The sequence below is a fragment of the Epinephelus lanceolatus genome, chromosome 9 (genome assembly GCF_041903045.1).
Source record: "Epinephelus lanceolatus isolate andai-2023 chromosome 9, ASM4190304v1, whole genome shotgun sequence".
NCBI classification, from domain to species: Eukaryota; Metazoa; Chordata; class Actinopteri; order Perciformes; family Serranidae; genus Epinephelus; species Epinephelus lanceolatus.
Window position 1 is genome coordinate 10,210,431 of NC_135742.1, and position 23,049 is coordinate 10,233,479.

General features: G+C 42.6%; 1 protein-coding gene across 3 annotated transcripts in view; it reads left to right on the forward strand.

Annotated features, from left to right (window-relative positions):
- ksr2 (kinase suppressor of ras 2) overlaps positions 1–23,049 on the forward strand; it is a 202,467-nt gene that overhangs the window by 27,580 nt on the left and 151,838 nt on the right. For 2 of the 3 annotated variants that reach the window (XM_033620167.2, XM_033620165.2), the window contains exons 4-5: positions 16,299–16,334; positions 17,354–17,855. In XM_033620167.2, the coding sequence (XP_033476058.1) occupies positions 16,299–16,334; positions 17,354–17,855 (538 nt within the window). The remainder of the gene's footprint in view (positions 1–16,298; positions 16,335–17,353; positions 17,856–23,049) is intronic. The other variant, XM_033620168.2, reaches the window with a different exon arrangement.

Genomic DNA, 23,049 nt, shown 5'->3' on the forward strand with positions numbered 1-23,049 from the left:
TTGATGGCAGTTTAGCATATTTGTCAGGTGTTACTGTGAGTGCCTGTGTCATAAAGTCGTGTGATTGTGTAAAATAATGTGCGATGATTTATGTGAAGCAGAAAGCCAAGTAGAAAAGTCAGGAAACTTCTGCTCGTTTGACTTCATCTGAAAAGTGCACAGCTTTTACTTTTTTACTTTTTACTTTGTTATTATTATTATTATGCTTTATGTCATAATGTATTGGTTATTATAAGGGTTTGTTTTTTTCACTAGGATTGGACGATTTTACACCTTACATCTCTCCATCTTTATTAGTAGCCCACAGGGGCTAAATGTTAGCACATAAATCCATCCACATTCAACCTGAGCAGATCTTTAATCAGCCTGAAAGCAGCTGTGGATGTGCAGGGTCTTTAATACAAACCCTAGTTTAAAATATATAGTTATTATTTTATAGCGCTGTACTGAGTGTCATTTTTTGACATTTGAAGCTTCTACTGAGGTTTTCAAATGAAACTGTTTCTGTCATCATAGTTAATGACATCAAAAAAAAAAAAAAAAAAAAATCCCAGAACAAAGTCCATAATTTGAAAAGCGAGCCATTGGATTCAGTTTTTTAAATGTAATTGAATCAACTTTATTTAATGAATACCTGTAATTTATAGTGCTGTGTGATTGCTGCGACTGCCCTGTTATTACACGTGCAGCAAGCAGGAGAGCAAAGAGTTTTTGACTGCAGTGAAATTTTATTTTGAAAAGCTAAAGCCAACAAATATGAAATTGAAAGTTTTGAATATTCAACTTAACAACGCTCTGGAGTTATTAGAAAAGTTGGATCACACATGTTGGGAACAATCGTACGCAGCCACCACTGGAATCTAATCCTGCAAATAGAATAATACTAATACATTAATGTAGCTTTATCTTTATGTGCAGCTGTGCAGAAATACTGAGTTTAAACAGAATTAATAGACATGGAAGAAAAGCTGTGCAGCATTTGAATGGTTTTGAATTTGAATGTTGATGTTAGGAATGAAACTCCAAACTATTCAAACTATTTGGCACAGCCCTAATATTTGTTCTGTCAACCTGTAGTGATGCACGTTTATTTATCTGTAGAGACCCACTAACAAAGATGACCAGATTATTGTTGTAGGTGTTAAAATCTCATGACATACAAGTTATTGTTTATTTCTACCTAGAACAGAGTTTTTTCCCCAAGTTTTTTCCTCGAATTTCAAGTTTCCTAGCAGTACATTGTCAATATGTAGTCAAATTGAAGCGTAGATATTTTTGTTTATTAATAATTCAAAAGACAAATGAATGAAACTCCATGTTGTGCCACTACATCAGCTGTGATGGCTGGTATATGAAGCCTTTGTCCAACCTCTCCTTTACATCAAAGTAAATATAAAAACAACACCTTTTGACCTCGTACTGATAAGAAACTTGAATTTTAAAACACGCTGACTTGCAGTCTTAAAGAGGTATTTCACTGCTGGAAAGATGGTCTCTCTCTTAGTATTTTCAGCCTATGTTTTTACAAATCAGAAAACAGTGTGGCGCTCACTTCCTGTTCACACATTCTCATATTACAGCCAAACAGTGCACTGAAATATGGTTGTGACGACATTATAGGCAGGAAATAGGCAATATAGTGACATAATCTTGGTTTATATTTGATCAGCACTGCCCAGTTTTACAGTTTGATTTCAATTTTGTCTCTTGATCTGCTTCTGTACTCAGAGTCTGTGTTGGCAGGCACATGAAAATGTGTAAGTACAATCTGTAGTTTGAGCAGCAACCTTAAAGCTAGAGAAAATTCAAGATAAGAGAAGAGCAGGGTGATCTGGCTGCTTTTAAGATGGAGGGAGGTTTACCACAGTTCGTTTACACATACTACCCATGTTGTTATGATACAAAGCTGGTTGAATATCAGCAGAGTATCCCTTCAGTTTTCTGTGGTCGTAATGTAGCATTACAATGCCAGTAAAAGCTTCCACTTACCACACATGGCAGCAAAAAGCCTTTGTTGATGTACTGTATGTTCATGTGCATGTGATGAGCTACAGTGAAGACTAATTTTATTTTACTGAGCATTTATGAGGTTTACGTAATTGTAAATGTCATCCACAATGAAGCGTATTATAAGGGGTAAAGTAAATGACTGCATTTATGTAGAGCTTTTATCCAAAGCACTTTACAATTTGTCTCTCATTGTCTCTCATGCAAGGTGCAGGCCCCAATATTGAGAGTAATTTGGGGTTCAGTGTCTTGCTCAAGGACATCTCAACATGTGGGGAGATGGGCTAAAATTGCTGTAGGTGACATTTGATATGACGCAGGTGTGAAGGAACCTAAAAGAGAAGAATTTTGTCTCCTGTTTTATTGCCTGAAGCCACATTTTATCCTGTCTCACAGTTGAACTGGTCTTTGTTTTTCTCCCATTATGTGCCTCAGATGGTCGCCCAGTATTTGTCATATTTTCTGTGGCTTTTACAAACTTGCTGAGGCATCTGTTGCGATGCCACAAGTGCATTTCTTTTGTGTCATGGTCGCACACCAGGTGGCGTCACAGGCTGCACTTTGCTTCCAATCTGTTAGGTCAAAGCTTTTGCAATGATACAAATGAACCAGGAGGGGGCAGTAGATCACCACTAAAACTGGGTTGTTGGGTTTAGTAACAACCTTTTGTAAACCCGTTTGATAACATATCTGTTTCTCCTCTACTCCTACTCAAACACACACACACACACACACACACACACACACACACACTGTTCTGTAGCAGATGTCCTTTCAGATGGAAGGCTTTGCTGAATAATTAACCAAATTAACTTGATGAGTAGTTTTTCTTCAATGTGCCCTCAACAAAACTGTGCTTTATTGAGAGAGTGCTTTATTAGAGGAGGTGTAACTTGGCCGTTCTTCAAAGCATTTTTAATTTTTTAATGTAATGAATAAGGATTCAGGTGTTCAGACAAACAGGTCATTTGCACCACAGTCCCAAAAACAAGGCTCTTTGTGATTCTGCAGGTACTCAGTCGTCCTCTCGGAATATTCACACCTTTCTGTCGCCGGTTTGTCAGACTGCTGGCTCGCCTTCCTGTGTGCTTGGTTAACTTCTTTGCTTTCTGTCTCATCGGCTTGATTGGGGATGGAGGCGGATGTTGTTCAGCAAGACAGACAGGCGTCCCCTGGCACAGTCTGTCAGGAGGTCCCAGTCGCCCATGCCGCAGTCCAGCTGGGTTCAGACCAGTCAGGCTTCAAGCATTTCTGGACACCAGCTCTGTTTTGCTGTCACTGTCCAGTACTTTGGCTCCGTTCACACCGCATCGAAAACATTTCTCAGTTTTGATTTTTCTCCCCTTGCACCTGGTGTACAGAGTTTTGTTCTAATTAGACTAGAGAATAATCCTGTTTCTACATGGCAGTAACTAAATCCTTCATCATTTATCTGATATACTCTTGACCATTGTAACCTGAGTCCCAGACCCTCGACGTCAGATATGGATGCACATTGCACCCTTTAGCATCTGTATGAGACACACCATGCTTTCAAACAACTCTAATGTAAACCATCAGTGTCACTGTTAGAAGGTAGGAGCAATGCACGTCGTAAAAAAGAACAGGAAAGTCCGATTAGATTGGGATGGGAGTGAAGGTGGATAGGTCCAACAAGCACAGGATGTTGACCCTGGAGACCGGTGTTGGTGTCCTGTAGAGATTTGTCCAGCTCCTTACTGTCTTCTGAAGCCGTTGCCCTCTCACTATTGGTGTAAAAAAGCCCTGTTTCAGGTGGGAATTTCGCACCATTTTACTACCTCACCATTCTTTAGAAAAGGTTCAATCGCAGGAAGGGGGGGGGCAGAGTTGTCTCACCGGCAGGATGGGACCATGAACGGGTTGGGTACAACATTTTGCATTTAACGTGTTATGTGTGCGACCCACTGCTGGGAGATTTAAAGTGCAGTTACTCAAAGAAAAACAGCAGCCAAAAATGTCTGCAAATTGGGAAAACAATGGCGTCCAGGAGCTCTTTACCCTTTCAAGCAGAGGGCGAGATTAGTCGCCATTTAACAGGGACGGTAAATGATTGTCACGTCTTGTAATGTCACACTAGAGACCAATGCTCATACATGTTGCATTCTTTGCACCTCTTGCGTTTCTGGGATGCCAGCATGTCTTCTAAAGTCACACACTGGGGCGGCATGATGCCACCATTATTTGGTTTTGTAAGAAAAACCAAAGGCGGCCTAAGGAAGGGACTTCGTAGCTGCCCTGTCACATGATCTGAAAAAGGTTAAACTGCATCTCACCTTTTTCACTGCATGTAGAGAACACAGCTGTTATCACATGCCCTAAGCATGGAACATGGTAACCCCTGTCTCTGTCAAAAAATAGTTGGCCTGCCGTTGACCTCCTCCTCAATGACCTTTGACCCCTTCCAAGTTGATGCTGTGGCTAGTTTTGATTTTGCTCAGGTGTTTGCAGACAGCTTATGTTGTCTGTTTCCTGTCTTCACTCAGCCTCTGTCCATGGTCCTTAACCTGTGTAGTGTTCCTTACAGCATGACATGTCATATTCCAGTTTTCCTCACAGGGGAGTAGTTGTCTTTAGGGTGTAACAAAGGTGAAGGTCTGGTCTCATCATCTCTTTTTACCAAACCAAAACTGGTCACAGCACTGAGTGGGACTGTCACTTCACACCAAAATGCCTAAATAGCTTATAGTACCTCTCAGACTTGTGTATTTGTATTTTTATGTCTTTTTCTACATGATTTTACTTTATGAATATTTATTGACTATGTTTTGTAATCAGCGTTGGATGATTTGGATGGTAGCACTGTAATTTTCATGTTGTTATGGATGAATAAATTGAAGCTTGAATGGCTAGTTGGACACTTGGTGGGTGCATATTTAGGAAAGCCCCCTCAGCTACGTACAAAGCAGCCTACTGCTCTTACACACTGCGAATTTTGAATGAAAACAAATCACCACACATTGAATCTTACTTTTTTCTATGTTAGAATTGTAGTAGGAATTACGTCCCAAGCTTAGCCTGGAAAGGGGTCAACAGGGGTTCACAGCTGACCCCCCAAACCATCTTTGAGGAGGGAGATGGGTTATGATCTCCCCCTATATACGATCACCTGTTATCAAATGTTACCAAAGCTCCATATATGGGTCATACTAAGCAAACTCTGTACACTGGAAAAGACCAAAAGATGTGGTTGGAAGCTCTAGTTATATCCGTTATATTTTATTTTGTCAAACATATTAGTATTATATCAAGGGTTTCATCTTGTTTGGACAAAAACTGCCAAAAAAATCCTCTCTGTCCTCTTTGTTGTTTTATTTCTTCACTGTTTACCTCTTCTTCCTCTCTTTTTCCTGTCGTCCTGCTTATCGTTTATCATTCTGTTCTCTGCCTCCTCTCTTCTCCCGTTGCCTCTGTGCTCCCCTCCCTCGCTCCTCTTTCCCTCTCCGGCTCTCCAAAGGCAGGGTCTGGCCACACAGAGCCACTAATAGGCTCTCTAAAAGGGGGGCTGGCTAGAGACGTGTGAATGCACCACAGCAACATGACCACTTTCAGCCTAGAGAGAAATACAAGCTGCGCGGCAGCGCTCTTCATATTCTTACCCAGATGGAGCTTGGAGAGGGAGATATGTCACTGCTTCAAAACATCGTCACATTTGCACATCTGTGTGTGTGTGTGCACTGTCGGTGCGAGTACCTGTGTGTCAGCATGTATATATGCAAGGGTGGGAGACGTGCGTGTGTTTTTAAGGGTTACACAGCCTCATTTATACACTGCTAAGCAAGAGACGGGGGATGTTCTTACATCTTGAGGCTTTTTAAAGAGTTTCATTTTTCTCTTAAAAATCTGGAGGTTGTTGCAAAAGTACAGATTCAACCAGCATGAATGAAAGCACAGAAAAGGATTTACAGATTTATGCCACGTTTATTTTCAAAGAAAATATGTTGCTCCAGTTTATGAGTCATCAGGGTTTATGTTAAAATTGGCAGACATGGACATTCATATACTTCACAATCTTGGCAGTTTATACATCACATAACCAGAGCAATAGAGAACGTAATACGTGAATGTATGTTGCTCTGTGGTGTAATGGCTGAGGAAGGAAACTAATGCAAGTTAATAGAATTTTTAACTACAGGCTCTTGGGATTGCAGTCCACGAGTTGCAATGAGGATGAGTCATACAATTCGGAGGCAGCCGGTCGGTCCTTTGTGCCGCAATATACACACATTATCCAGCCCGCCCCTCTAGACAAGTCCTCACACACACACACACACACACTCATTCAAACATTTTCACATGGACAATTTCTTGAATATGAGCTCTTCTGTTGATCAGGCTAATAGTGTTGATCTCGAATAGTGCGACAGGTCTTCTCGGTGCCTTTCCTCTGTAATCTTTGATAGTTAAATGAATGTCCCCATGCTCGGCCTTCAGACAGCTTCACGTGCACATAAACACCTAATTGGCTTCAAATGCCATCAGCGAGGCAAAGAGATGAAGAAAGGCAGAGGAGAGGGAGGCGCAGAATATGTGAGAGGAGGAGGTTGGAGGAGAGGAAAGGAAAGTGAAGGAGGCATGTGGGGGAAGGAGGACGTGGAATAACATGAGAGAAAATTAGGGTGAGAATGAGGCGACGACGACAGGAGGCGAGGAAGAAACGTTGTCATGTCGAGAAGAAAAGAGCAGATGCAACAGGGAAGGAAGGCAAACCAGAAGGAGCATTGACCAAACCCCCGTCTTCCTGAACACCCCTGGGTGGTCCTCATTGGCTGTTAATTAATTAGCAGAGTCTAACTTTGAGTCCCACTGATTACACTGCAAGAACGACTACAAACCCTCAACTTAAAAGAGTCCAGATTAAAAAGAGACACTGCATCTATTGAACGCAGCCATTGCCCTTTTCGCCAAATCCTGTTTACAGTGGCAGTAAGATAAACCAGCTACTGTCCCGGTGGCATTTCACTGCCATTTAGCCCAAAGAGGCAACACATCTAGAGGTAATTAGTCCAATTATGAGGCTGTTATCTGCCTTTCTCAAAGCCTCACCGCATGTTAAGATTGCCCCATTAATGGTGTTGGGGTGTGTCATTTGCATTAATCACAGCAGAGGAGAAGCTAAATGCTTCAGGTGCATTGTTTGTTTCGACAGCTGATGTGGAGATGCAGGGTTATTCAGGAGAGAATGGAAGATTGATGACGATGTGGCTCCAGAATTTTATCGAAAGATATCATTGGTGGGTAGTTACGGTTTCCATTTATTCCATTACATGTACTTAAGTTTTTTTTAATATGTTGGACTTCTAATTTTTACTAAAGTACCTTTGCAATAAAATTTGTACTTCTACTCTGTTACATTGGGCTACAGACTTCTCGCTAATCTTACTGATACATGTAGCTATAAATAATCTTTATTTTCACCTAAACTCACACCCACGGCAGCAATTGTTCGACAGTGAGATGTTATTATGGGTCCCACTGCTTTTCTTGGCAAGTCCCGCCCCTGCCGTGCTGTCATTGGATAAAACACAAAACATTGTTTGTCCAATCACTGCGAACAAATGTTTAAAGAGCAGGGCCGTGAAATCCTACAGCATGGGTAAACACTGGGGGAGAGCCGGCAGAGGGCCCTCGACTGTGGGCACAAAACCCGCCGCCCTGCTTTTGGTTCTCTGGCAGAGGAGCAGAATATAGCCGTGGTCAGCGGAGCTTGCTGGAGGCAGCTTAGGGACTGTGGGCCGGAGAAGGCAGTCAGGCGGCTGAGAGTCATGCCACAGCCCGAAGAGCGTGTCGCAGAACCAGAGAGAGGGTGGACGGTCTGCTGGGTCCGTGCCCATGGCTGAGTGCCCACTGCTGGCTATCCACCAGTGTCCACACACCCCTGGATGAGGAGCCTCCAACATGCTCTGCGGGCCACGACTCCCCCCTCACCTGCTATGGCTACCTCGTGCAAACATGAACGCCTGGCCAGTCCTAGTGCTAGAATACCTCGTGGGGCATGTCCGTAATAATGCAACAGCAAGAGATAAGATGGAAAGGACAGGGAACAGAGGTGTGGCCCTACCTCCTTCTACGACCCCCTTTCAATTGACGACAGTTCAAGATCATAGCAGATGATGAAACACCTCCATCTCCTTCAAAAGAGGCACGTGCACATCCCTGACCCAACATCAAGACCCTGTTTGCCTATCACACGACCAGGAACAACAGTCACATGATGCGCTGCCTACTTTGTCAGCACAAAACACAACACGCTGATATAATAAACTGCAACTAATGAAGTTACTCACTTCTTTTACTCCTATTCAAGTCAAAATAATTATAAAGTAACAATACTTTTACTTCAGTACAGTTTCTGTTTACTCTACACACCACTGGATGTTATGCATAAATGCAGCCAGCATTTGCTAATATATGGGAGGAAAGACTGGTCTGTGAGGATTTGTGAAAGGAAAGGTTTGACATTTTGGGAAATGCATCTATTCCTTTTTTTATGTTTGCAGGATGAGGAGGTGGATACTGTTCTTATGTTTATGCTAAGCTAACTTAATCGCTTTCTTCAAGCTCCGTACTTAGCACACAAAAGCGGTATTGATCTTGTCATCAAACTCTCGGAAAAGAAGCACATTTCCCAAATGTGAAACTATTCTTTCAAAATATCATTTTTAACTTGTGCTTGTGTCTGAGGTCCTTACAACACAGCTTATCTGGTAAAAACATTGAGGTAGGCAGTTTTCATTTTGGCGTCACTTGGCAAAAATCTCATAATAAACCTTGAGCATATTGTACTTCAAGTGGACTGAGAGAAAACTTCTGCACCTTCTGTTAGCTCTGTTTTGAGGCTTAAGAAAATCTAGCTCACGAAGTAAGACTTTGGCCATCACAGGTCATTTCAGAGAGAGGATGTTCCTGTCGGCTGCCCCCACAAATGCAAATATGTGTGCATGTCCTTTTACTCCAAGCCTGATTTAATGCAGGAGAAACCTGCAGAGAAAGTTGCTATTCCAGCATTGGCAACAACTGCCTACACTGCAAAGCAACCCAAGAAAGGGTCTGACAATAAATGAAACAAAACCTGTCAATATTAGCACAGTGTTGCAGAGATGGAGAGAAAATGTTGATAATACTGCGGCTTCTTTAAGTCCATGTTTATGTAGCTTACGTTAGCAAGAGCCTCAAATCACAGTGTGTCCTCCTCTCTCACTCCCCACCACAACAGACCTTGCTGGGGGGAGAGTGGGCAGCAGCTCCGGCCACAGACACCCAGTTAGCACTAGCAGACACCTGAATCCAGCCAGTGCAAACCCCAGTCCCAACAGCCCAGACTCCCTGCCAGATCAGCAAACTTTATGTTGCTGCCATTACTTAGGTTAGGCTAGGCACTGCCGCTGACCACCACTATGACACTCCGTGATGTAGGGGTTGCACTGGCTGAATTTGGCCCAATCCCAATAGCCCCCCTTATCCACTACCCCTTAGCCCTTGGCCCTACCCCTAAATCTTTCCCTAGGAATTGGGACACCACGCACTATGTCACCGCATCGGTTACGTTCACGCATACGTAACCATTTTAAACAGGAAGCTGCGAGCCATCTACATATCCAACCGGCATCTACAATGGAGTCTCATTCATCCTACCGATCGCGTTTGCCACATTCATCACGCTTCGTTTGATGAACAACAGACGACAGGGGACTTCTAGCTAGCTAGCTAACTAGCTAATATTACGAGACAGCATATTTATACTAGCTGGCGTGTTATCGTAATGTGAAAAGTCCGACAATTTTGCAGAACAGGACAGATGACAGACGCCAGATAGTGCGAGCTAGCTAGCTAGCTAACAAGCAACCGGACGACGGTAACATTAGCTATGTATGAACTTTTAAAGATATTTTTTGGGCATTTTTAGCCTTTATTTGATAGGACAGACAAGCGTGAAAGGGGGAGAGAGAGAGGGAGTGACATGCAGCAAAGGGCCACAGGCTGGAGTCGAACCTGGGCTGCTGCGGCAACAGTCTTGTACATGGGGTGCCTGCTCTACCACTAAGCCACCGACGCCCCATGTATGAACTTTTTTCCCCGTCCTTTGCTCGGTGGTAGCTATGGCGACGTCTACCCCTCGTTGGCAAGTCAGCATCTGAAATCTCTCGCTCCGAAGGGCTAGTTTCATACCCACTACCCCTCGTATAAGCTCAAATAAATCAATGTATGGGAAATACTGGGTTACTGTATGAAGAGCGTGCATATACCCATGGTCGTCTGGTGGGAGGTGAGAGAAGAGGGAGCTGCAGGAGGAGGGTCTGCTGACCCCATCTTTAAGTTTGAAGTTTGAGTGTAAAGAGTTACCGTGTTGCTGTTGTACACTACACATTAGATGCTTGCTTTACATTAGAGTGTTTTGTAGTGAGCGACATGTTTCACATCCAGCTTCTTCAGGCTCACCAATCCTGTCATTCAAGTGACATTTTCACATTAGAGGCAGTAATCCAGGTGATTTTGAGCAGACTTCCTGCAGAAATGTCTAGTCAAGAGGTAATATTTCAAGATGCACGATTATACCACTTTATACATAGTTTGACTGAAGAATGAGACATTGATTGCTTTCTCATAGCACCATCATCTTTCTTTATACAGTTTAAAATGAAAATTGTCTGCAAATGTATCAGGATCACTTTGTACTATGATACAGTTTAAATGATACCAAATGCATGTCAAAGAAAAGCAGCAATAAAGTAAAAGAAAAGCAATATTGTAATGTGACTTCAGCAGCGGTGGGAATGCTTTCACAGGAATTGATTGAGCGCAGCAAAGCCTTGATATCAGCAGGCGACCACACTGCTGAAATGGCTTCTAGAAGTTGTGATAAACTACAAGACTCAATGTAATTTTTTTCCCATCAAAGCGCTGCATGAAAAGTAACTTTAAAAACTTACTCTCTAACAAGCACAAGCTACACAAATTAACTTAAATCACAGCTCTCAAAGGGGTTATGCTCTGTCTATGTGTTCATTTCATTTAGCAGCAAGCTTTTTTTTTTTTCCATTCGCCTGAGGCTTTTGCTAAGGTGAGATCATGTGAAACAAGAAATTCATAAGTCAAGTCTTGTTACTATTTTGCTGAAGCAGTTGCTAAGATACTACTGCGCTTGATGAATTGACTCATTACTTGAAGCAACAGTTTTCATGAGTGTGATTCAACTTCATTGCTTCTCTTGCAGAGGAATTTCATGTGGGTATCAGCTTGATAAGCACTGTCAAAAGCGTTCCTAAGGCGCGGCTGCCTTGTGCATGAATATAATTACTGAAGGGAAGCTCATTATTTAAATCAAAGGTGATCCGGTTGGCATTTTCCAAAAACTTGTCTTGAAATCTTGTTAGATTTCACAAGGTATTAATTTTGAAATGGAGAGTAGAAATTGGCACCACATGTGTCAGGTATTAAGCACCTCTAGACCTGACCAGTAAGCTCTCTGTTGCCTCTCACCTACTCTCAGCCTGGCTGGTGTGAACTCTTCACTGGTTGCTGATTACTTTCAGTCGTTCATGCAGGGTCAAGCTGAACTTTTACATCTCTGAGTGGCCTGTTGTGGTTTTATTCCCGCTGATAAAGGAGGCTTGATTGAGCAACCCCATCATCCTTCCCTATGTGGATAAGCGGTCTTTTGGGCCCACTCATCTTTTCTGCATCTTGATGTCTGTCTGAAGGGTTTTTAGGGGTTGAGATGTGGACCTGTTAATGTGGGTTCAGGCACAAGTGTTAGCCAGGTCCTCAGGCAGCCACACTGAGGGCAGAGCGACAGCGACAGCGACAGCTTCAATCGAGATACCCTACTGACTAATATCTATAGGCGTGAATTACAGCTGACAGGGTGTGTGTTCCGGGGTCTAATCAATTCTTGCAAATGTGATCTGTATTTCTGGCAGTCACTGTAAAATATCATGTCTTCAAATGTAAGCTCTCAAGTTTTCCCTTTCACATTTTGTACTTTGACTGTTCACACAAACATATTCTGTGCAGGCGATAGAAAACCATGTGACATGCAGTGCTGAAGAGCTGCAGGTTTCTGTGACAACCAAGAAAACAGCAGGTTCACTAATAAGAAAGAGCCTTCAGCCAGAGGGAAAGGCAGGAGCTAAGCAGTGACATCATTTGGTTTAATGTAATGTTATGTTTTGGTGACATTTTTTCACAGCCTTTGACATTTATTTTGGCTGTTTGGTGGGTGTATCATGCGTAAAACTATACATACCATAACCATGATTAGTTGCTGATTCTTAAAGTATTTTTCCAGTTGTAAATTTCAATTTGAAAGTTGATACTTTTAATGTTCTCTCCTGGATAGTTTAAAGAGTACTCCACAGGTTAAGCATAGTACTTAACTCACGATTTACAGTTTAAACAAAGATCAAAATCAAATCGTCTCTTGTACAGCATGCATTCTTCTTCCTTGTTAAATCTGGTGCGTACAGTGCCCACAATGCAACTTGACTGCTAACAGTTCTGGAAGAGATTTGGATGTGTTATGCTATAGCGGACCTTACTAATGTTGACTCAAGTGACATAGCTTGAGGAAATTAACAGATTTCGCACAGCTCCCTCTGGAGGCTATTTTTTTCTCTTTTTCACAAAAATAGGTGGCGTTCCCTTTAAGTTTAGTGAAGGTTTATATCAGTAATACTCAATTCACAGGCCAGATCTGGCCCCTGATAAGGTGTCCAGTGGCTCCCTAGCCAATTTTTTAAATCATAATGAAAATAAATGTGTTCACATTGGATTTTTTTCATACTTTGAACATAGATCCAGTTCCAGTGTGCATGAAAAAGCATGAAAACTGAATAATAATAAAACTGAACAAAAAAAAAATGCCGGTGAGGATCCCCTGGATGCCCTGAAATAGGGTGCGAGCTAAGTCCTCAATGTCTTCAAATCTTAGAAACGCCTCTGCATACACCTCACCTGTATGGGGCTGCTGCATCTGGCCCCTGGCCTCCTGTCATTTTGGATAAATCGCTAGTTTATGTTATGGCCATCAGTTTCAGATAGCACTGTTCATGAGAAGTTATGTGTTTTTGGCAGTTTTGCAATTTTTAGCATTCATTTATAGTTCTGTTTGTGGCAACTTGACAGTGGCGCTACCAGAAATTTGTCATATGGGTGGCCAGATGGGGCCACTGAAAATCTTGGGGTGGCACACCAAGCCCAAAAGCCATAACAATATGCTGTTGAAGGCAAGGCAAGGCAAGTTTATTTGTAGAGCACAATTCGTACACAAAGTAATTCAAAGTGCTTTACAGAACAAGAAAATGCATTAAAATCACAATACAAAATAAAAACATAAATAATCATTATAAAATGAACTTTAAAAGAGAAGAGTGCATATAAGATCCTTTCAGTCATATGCACAGTGAAATATATATAATTGAAGTATATAGACACGTTAAACACTATATAAATAATTGGTGCATTAAGGAATGGCATACTGCTTTACTTTGGCTTAATATTTTACAGTTAATATTACTAATTATCTGATGTTCACAGACTAATTCTGACAGTTAACATTTTAAGCTCCACAACAACCCTTTTGAATGTGTTATGTATCTGTACATGTTCAGCTCTAGTTTCCCAGCGCAGCGCAGGGTGGCGAACCCACGCAGAGCTAGTTTCGAGCAGCGCAACCCGAGGCGTGCTCAGTTTGGTAGTTTGGCAGACCGAGGTGCGCTGAGATGGGTGTGGCGGCGCAGCAGGGGGAGGTGTCGACAGATCCAGCTTGGCACAGTGACAGTTTAGTGCCAAAAGGCTTCGCCGAAGGTGCGCTAAAAGCTCGCCAGCTGAAACTAGGTCTACTGTCAGCGCAGGGGGAGCGCAGCCGGTGTAAGTGGAAGTTTGGCTGACCGGTGGACAGTGCGCACACGTCACCAAAACCTCACAGGCAGGTTTCCAGAATATCAGGCACATTAACGATGCAATAAATACCCAAAAAACCACTATTCAATGCAACTATCTACAATCAGCACATAAATGTATCTCTATATCGACTGTCCTGTCACATCTGATGTCAGATCAAAGGGGATTGGCACCGTTTGGCACGTGTAATGGAAACCCAACCTAATTTGAATAAACAGCTGCAAACTAATGAGTTCACATCCCTCTCAGCCAACCACAAACAGCCACAGCATCAGATAGGGAGTATATATTCAGCATCTATCATCTTAGAAAAGTCAAAAGAAAAGAAACAGAGTGAGACTGCGAGAGAGAAAGAGAGGGCGCGCGCGCACGAGAGAAACGCAACATTGATTTACAATTGTGGTGACCTCCTCCCAGGCCACCTTTGCATCATCAGCCCGTGGAGGTCTGCTCGCAGTTCCGTATATTCGGACACTGTGAGCTTGGACCTCCCGGGCCAAAACATCAGTTTCCTCCTGGGAGAAGTTTGGCCGTCTGACGCTGCTGCTCTCTTCTGCCATGGCGAATTGAGTAAACTCTCATTATGCCTTAACGTGGCGCATTTAAGGGCGAGGAGAGGGGCTCATTTGATTGGTGTGATGTGTGTAAAACCCACTCCACGCCTTCTCTCCTCCCTCTTTCCGACTTGCGCAGGTAGGAGGGACGGAGGTGGGAAAGAGGAGTAGCTGCGCCAGCGCGCACAGTGTGCCAAACTTGCAAAATCCGCCTGGCCACACCCAGTTGGCTAAGCGCAGGTGCGCTGCGCTTCCGCCACGCCTGTTCTGCGAAACTAGAGGCCGTTATGTGATTCGTAGTTCTTCAAATAGGCTGGTTGTACTTTTCCTTAAAAAGATACATAAACTGTTATAATTTGAACGACTACGTTGATTGCAAGGAACATTTACTGGTGCAACTTTTCTTAAGTTTTTGGGAGACTTGTAGGTATCTGGAGAACCCATATTCCCTCTTGAGGTGGGAGTTTAAGGAACTTCTTTGAAAATGACCATGCCAGATTCTCCTTTGCAAAAATTTTGCCTCATTTTGGGGCATTCATTTTGCCTGCTGCTTGTCAAACTCTGTCGACATGGTTGGTACCAATGGATGCCTTAGGTTGTCTAGTTTCACAAGATATAGCATTAGCTTAAAAATGAGAATGCCACAGTCTCTTAGCAACAGTAATGTCAACCTCCAATTATTGTTGCCTCATCACAGAGACAATAAAGTGTATCGCATCGCATCGTATCATAACTTGAAAAAAGATGTCAGGCGCACACTGTAAGACTCGATGCAAAAATGTTTTCTTTTATTCAAGTACCAACGTTTCGACTAGACCATCTTCATCAGGGTCATGGCGGTCTAGTCGAAACGTTGGTACCAAGGACGCTCAAAGTCCTCCCACTTTTCCACGCTATTCAAGGAGAATACTCAACAAAGATGTGACCTGTTTAAACAAAACAGTGTTCAAAACAATCATTCATTCTGTCAAACACATATTTTAACCTTTGCTTTTGAGTTTCTCTGAGAATTAGTCAAAGAACTACTTTAATTTGCAGCCGTGTTAACTATTATTATTAATTCCTCCTAGCCGCAGGATATTAACTGCACCACTGTGTCTGTTAAAACAAAATGTTTTGCTGTGTTTCAGTAGTGCTAAATATAACCCTTGGTGAATGAAAACTTGCAGTCTTTTTTTTAGGTCTTTAATAAGGAATTTAAGAACCCCCCGTCAAGATGATTTGAGTATCCTTAAAAAAAGAAAATGAAACCCTTGAAAATTCCTGTATATTATGTCCCTTGTGTCTCTGCAGCCGTCTCTTCCCACATCTCGCTGTTCCTCGCGGCCTCTTCTTCATAACATTACAGAATAGGAAAGGCTGCAGGGTTTTTTTCCATCAAGTTTAGCAATTCCACCGGGACCTTTTATGGGAGATATTTTTTCGTGGTTCATTTGATGTTGCTGGTGTTGATACCGTGTTTGAAGTTTGTGTTTTTGATGCTCATAGTTCCTTAGAGACAATGTCACAGGGAAGAAAAATAATGACACAAAACATAAAAAAGTGTAGTGTTGTTGACAGAAATTTGCATTGCAATGTGGCTTGGCGGTCAATAGCAGTTTTTTGAAGAGGTAGATTTTGCCTAGAGTCATGTAGGAGAGACTGCATCTGCTGAGATGTACCCAGGATCAATTCGACGAGCGTTATGTTTTGTTTTGGTGAACAGCCTTTTGGCTATGCATAACTGCAGATGGAAAGGCAAGTAGGATGTTTCAGACTCTCTCAGCTGTGTCCCTGCCCAATCAATAAACACATCTTTTTTTTTGTTTCTTTCTGAAGAACAACTTGAGGAGGATAAATTGCACAGTAACGGAGGTAAAGTATTGTCATCTGAGCTCGAAAAACACTCATTTTGGCTGCTCACCTTCAATTATTTTGCCTCTGTTGTCCTTCTCATTCAATAGAAAGTTTAGTTTCGGTAGAAGTCGGCTTGTGTTATGACTCATGCAGCTTTGACCTGTTCTGTTTTGGTGCACTCCTCCATTTTTTCTCACTCTCTTTCTCCATCCATTCATGCTTAATCTGCTCCACATCAGCATATTTGAATGCCACTGCACTACTAATACGTTTACATCAGATAACGGCGGAGTTAATTCTTCATTACCCAAATTGAGCACATTTGCTGGTCATAAATGTCCGCCTGCTGCCAGGATTACTCGTACCGCTGCAATCAAGAACTAGAGTTAATGGATGTTTTAGTATTAAGTGCATGACAAGAACCACTTTAGTTTTAACTTGATACACCATATTACACAAAAATGTTCGCCCAAATTGTGAGAAAAACATTTTCTCACTCTCCACAAGTGGTGTATAGACTGCAGATAGTTTGGGTTTTATTTGCCCAGGTTTTCAGACATCTGCTCCTGAGATTCCTACAATAGAGATGCTCTCAGAGCAGACAAAAAAATGCTAAATTTGACAGCAACATCTTTTTACATAACAACACTGTTTCAGCAGTTTTCACAGGGACTTCAGTAGAAAGGAGTTCCACTGGAAATTATAAGGTCTGTGGATTATCCAAAGTAACTAGGACACTGTGTCTGGAAATGTTACTGTTTAACTTTTCAGTTGGCATTTTAAAAAGCCATATTCAGCATTAACAAAATCCATTTAACTCTATTGTATGTGTTTCAAGGCTGAACGCTTACAGACATCTCAAAACCACCACAATCATTAAACCAAAACTTTCTGCATGGCTTGATACCACCACAGATCAGCAAGAAATTACTGTAGGTTCATTTGTGATTAGTGTGAATGTGCATTTAATGCAGTTTGTCACAACCAGGTGTTGTGTTGGCGTTTAATCAGCCTCCATCTCTGTCCTCTTCCAACAGGGAGCCAGGCGAAGCAGGACTGGTCCATCCAGTGGCCCACCTCTGAATCGGGCAAAGAAAACACTCCGGTGTGCCAGCCAGAGGCCAGTCAGTGGATCCGGTTCCAGCTCTCCCAAAGCCCCAAAGTCCAGTCCAAGTACAACCAGCACATGTGCCACAGCCCCAAGGCCCTGGCCCCCCCTTTATATGCCGATCGACTGACCGTCGACAGCCCCGCCACAGGGCTCTTCCCTCCTTTGGACACTGGTCATCGCTCCCTGCCCCCGTCACCCCGCCAGAGGCATTTTGGCCACACACCTCCTCGGACTCCCTTGGTGGTCAACACTATGACCCCGCCTGGCACTCCCCCTATGCGGCGAAGGAACAAAGTAAAGGCCCCAGGCACGCCACCTCCGCCGAGCCGCAAGCTCATCCATCTGCTGCCGGGCTTCACAGCGCTGCATCGCAGCAAATCCCACGAGTTCCAGCTGGGGAACCGCTTGGAAGACACGCAGACACCAAAGTAAGTCTTATACACTTGTGGATTTTTAATGGGGAACAGTTGATGCTCTGTGTTTACTTAATAACCCAAACCATGACACCAGTAATAATACAAAGGTCAAATCATCTCCAAAATTCTAAGCAGAGGATCTGAAGCTGCTGTCACTCCCAAATTAATTGACACATCCTGTAATGCAGGAAGGAAAACTAGACAATAAACTAATTCTGAGTTAATGATGTATTCTGATGCTGTCAAACGTTTATTAATGAGTGTAGACAGGCCTATATTTTAAATTAGAATTAACTGAATATATATGGTAGAAAGAGTGTTATGTGTGATACAGGGCCTCCACACCCTTTGTCAGGTATATAAATCAGTCTCTGCTGAAACTCCACACTTTGAAAGAATCAAATCAGTGATGAGTTAATTCATGAGTTTTGTGTCATGGATGAGTCAGATCTTGTAAAGTTTTGTGGAGAATTTGGACACTGATCTCACTACCTCTCACACGCTACGCTAACTCCATTCCATTTGAACTAATCCCCCTGTGAGCACTCACAGATTGCAGCGCGTCAAGAGTTGAGTTAGATTCAACTTGTTTGCTTTTTATGCTAAGACGCTGGGTTGCCACCTTGATGACCACACACCAAAGACGAGGTGGCCGATGGAGGACTGCAAATCCATTGTGCTTTGGGACATTATGATCAGTTTCTCCAGTTTCTGCATCACTGATACACTGTCATGTGTACTGAGAGGAAACCAGTGACACAGAAACAGAAGCACTTTTGCTGAGCCTCAAATGTTTCCCCCTTCCTTTCAATCTTCCTGTGTTCCACCAAGTTTTCTTCACATAGTCCCAAACATTATCCACCTATTCACTAACATTTTAAATGTGTACACATATAGATCAGTCAGTGTGTAAAAGGTCATGGGATCAATGCCCACATTCTCCACAAAACTTTACAAGACCTAAGAGAGCGGTCTGTCTTGTCATCTTAATGACCAATACCCGAAAATGAGGTGTCTGAGCGCTTAGGGTGATGGACTGCTAATCCTTTACGCTCTGCATTCGTGGGTTTGAATCTCATCCTTGTCGCAGTTAAGTTAACATCACATCCTGCATCAGAAATGTTCTCTTGCTCATTGTTATACCGTCACATATACTGAGAGACAACCTTATGTTTCCGGATGTTGTGAAGTGAAATTGATGTTTTTGGGTGCTGTTAAGTTGGTGAATGTTTTCTAAATGCTGCACATGTGTCATCAAGTTGGTGAAGGCGTTCCTTTATTTGCTTATGTAGTGTCTATTTGCTGTGTGTTGAGCACTCAGGGCCACCATACTACAAGGATATAATCAGGGGAGTAATGAGTCAGATCCTTTGCTTGAGTGAAATGAGCAATTCTCCATGATAAAAATTACTCCTGTACAGGTAAAAGTCCTGCTTTAAAGATGCCTCTTAAAGGGATAGTGCACCTAAAAATGAAAATTCAGCCATGATCTACTCACCCATATGCTGAGGGAGGCTCAGGTGAAGTTTTAGAGTCCTCACATCCCTTGCGGAGATCCAAGGGGAGAGGGGGTAGCAGCACAACACCTAATGGAGGCTTACGGCGCCCCAGATTCAAACGTCCAAAAACACATAATTGAAACCACAAAATATCTCCATACTGCTCGTCTGTAGTGATCCAAGTGTCCTGAAGCCCCGACATAAAAAGTTGTTTGGAAAAACGTCATTTGAATTCTGTTTTTAGCCTCATTGTAGCCTGCAGCTCTGACTGCTTCTGTGTACACCGAGCTTACATGTGCGCGCTTGGGTGCGAGACCAGTGAAAGCATGTGAACACACATGAACGCAGTGCCCATGTCTCACGGTCTTGCGCATGCACACACACGTGAGCGCGGTCCACAGAGAAGCAGTCAGAGCTACAGGCTACAATGAGGCTACAAAGAGAGTTCAAATGACGTTTTTCCAAACAACTTTTTATGTCGGGGCTTCAGGACACTTGGATCACTACGGACGAGCAGTATGGAGATATTTTGTGGTTTCAATTATGTGTTTTTTGGACGTTTGAATCTGGGGCGCCGTCAGCCTCCATTAGGTGAAGTTGTGCTGCTACCTCCTCTCTCCTTGGATCTCCGCAAGGGATGTGAGGACTCTAAAACTTCACCTGAGCCTCCATCACCATATAGGTGAGTAGATAATGGCTGAATTTTCATTTTTGGGTGCATTATCCCTTTAAGTAAAAGTAGGTAATTTTTTTTCTGGTATTATAAAAGGAGGGAGTACTCATAATTCAGAAAACGTATGCTTGAATGGAAGATGATTTGGGCTAAAAGCAAAATTACTCCAGATGTTTTTATTTAGGAGTGAAGCTGTCTGGTTCTTATTGTCCACTGTCCAAATGATCTTGTTTATAAAGTTTCTTAGAGACAATATTCCAAGTTGTTACTGGCAGTCAGTTTCAGCAGATAGCCTGCCTGAAGCAAACATTCAGAGATTCAGTCCTCGCTCTCCCTGATCTGTACAAGATCTAACAACGTAATTCCATCTGATCCAAGTAGCACAGAAAGGAAGTTAGGGCCCCACCTTTCCTTTCAGCAGTTTTACTCCAACATAATCTTCCACCAGAGTCCAATCAGATTAATTCCTGGGAGGACATCATTGCCCATAAAGAACCAATGGCCTGTCGGTAGAGATAAGGGGCCTCGGGGCTGAGTTCCTGACCGGCCATGCCTATGTCTGGTGCTATGCTGATCAGATTTGGCCATGAACAGGGTCCACCACTGCTAGGTAATCAGGAACCAGAGTCCGCCTCAGGAGAGCTGCACTCATTTTGATAATGCCATTAGATGACAGTGCCCTATCACTGCTACACTTGGTAAGTTAATATTTGGGAGTTGTCCTCTGCTTTTACGATGGCCATCTGGGCTATATTTGGTGTGTGCTTGGCTACATCCACACACGTCCGCGTATGTGGGTGCGCGCATCTCTATCTGCACAGTGAGGAGTGGATCATAGCCGCAGTGAATAGGCTCAAACGGCATTAGAGAATTGATTACCGGTCCCTGAGCGCTGATAGACTGCAGGCTGTGAGTTGAGCCCCTCTAATCAATGGCCTGTGTGTGCCTGGAAATGTTGCAACTCATCGAGACAGGGCAGATCTGCTGGCTTCTCTGATAGCCAAGGACCTCTCATAATACATCATAATTGGTTGGGGGATGGTGCTGGCAAGCATCAAGTTGGTGGTTCAGCTCTGGCATGAGGCACTTGTTCTTGTTTGTGTCGTATCTGTATGCACGGGGGAATTGGTTTCACTGCAGAGTTGGCGTCTGTTTTCTCCTTGATGCAAGAGTAAATACCTGAAGTTAAAAGCCTGAAAGTTCAGACTATATTTTATTAAATCCTCTATTGAGATTTTTATTCCTTGTTTTTAACCTAAAGGCTCAGGATGGGAAAAAAAAGATAATACAGTCACCAAACCCTGAAAAAATATCACACAGAAGGTGATTTCATACAGCCGTGGCTGCTATTCTTTGATAACCTCTTCCTTCCATATTTCCCCTATACCAACCTCACGATTTTAATAAGCTCACAGTGATCTCATTTTCTCTTGCTTAATTGCCCGGCACTGTGGCCTGACCACAATAACCAGGGATTACCCTCTGACCCCAAGAGATATTTTTCTTCCTTTATCTTAATGAGATATGGCCTAATATCTCATTATCACTGTATAATACAGCACAAAGACTATGTAGCTGAGGGTGCAAGAATGCCTGCCATACCATGTTGAAGGGAAACTGAGGTTTGGTTTAAGCACCAGTAGATAAGTGACATTTCATTTTATGAAATATAATAATTGGCCATTGTCCTTTGGTTTTGTAAACATTCAGGTATTTCCATTAACCTCAGAGATAAAAGATGACTAAAGTGCTGTACCACTCATGATACATGGGCATATGAATGGTAGTTAATTACCCCCGCTAGGCGAGACCGTGGAGGGGATTGTGCGTTTGGTCATGTGCAGCTAATTACTGGACCAATTAGCCTAATACTTTGTGTACGATTATATACTGAAGGACCGCTTGTGGTTACAGTGATTCATGAACCCTTTTTTATTGATTGTTTTATACCATTGCGGACTGCTCACCCCTCACATCTTTTAACTGGATGATAGGAGCAGTATAAGTTTTCCAGAAATCATCTCAGCTAAAAAAATACCACAAGCCTTGCCGTCTTTTGCAGGCCAGATATTGACATCCATAGAAAAGTTTGATCTCATTTTGAATGGGAGCATCTGCAGATTAATTCCATGTCTGATTCCATATCTGACTAGATGATATCAGCCTCATTATAGCAGTATTGTACAGTGCTGGCTTAGATTGTGAACGACAATGACTGTTATATGCGATAATCCATCGTTTCATCTCATGTAGCATGTCATAGTAGTCCACTACGGGTGCCACGTCTAGGACACCTCACAACGTCCCGACAGAAAGTCTAGCATGTTTGATTTTCTTTTTGTCTTTCATGACTTCTCCCATCAGAGCTGTCACTTTGAACACTAGAAACACATCTGCTGCCGTGAACAACTGTATGGCAACAGCCCGGCCTTTTTAATATTTCCTCTAGGGACATTACCACACAGAGGCACGTTAGTAACTTGATGAGTACTGCAATTAGCGTCAAGCTAGCAAAGAAGGTTATTTCTTCATAATGATGAAGGATATAAAAGAATAAAATTAATAATGGTGGGGCTTTTACTTACCAGAACTGCAGAGGCTACCAGCTTCATATGAAACAGACTACATTATAAACGGGCCGTTATTTATTATTCCCTCTGTATTTTCATATTTTCACTTTCAATCCGCTCCAGTGTGCCTTGATAAAGTTAATGCATTGCGCCATCATTTCAAACTCAGCACTTTCTGCGTCTGTTTCAAATTAAAAGCTCATTATAACTTCAGTTGAGAGAATCCCTTAACTTTCTAAATAAGCTTTTATTGTGAAACATTTGCAGGAACTTGTTGTGGAGGATTCAGTGACTTGTATGTTTGCGTACAATACTTCAAGTGTAGCTCCTGCCATCTGGTGGCATGTTTTACGTTACTACAATAACATTTCAGCTGGCACATGAACAGACACAGTGACTGAAATAATAGTAATGATAATCTAAATACGACAAGAATGACATCACACACATCGGGAAAGACGACT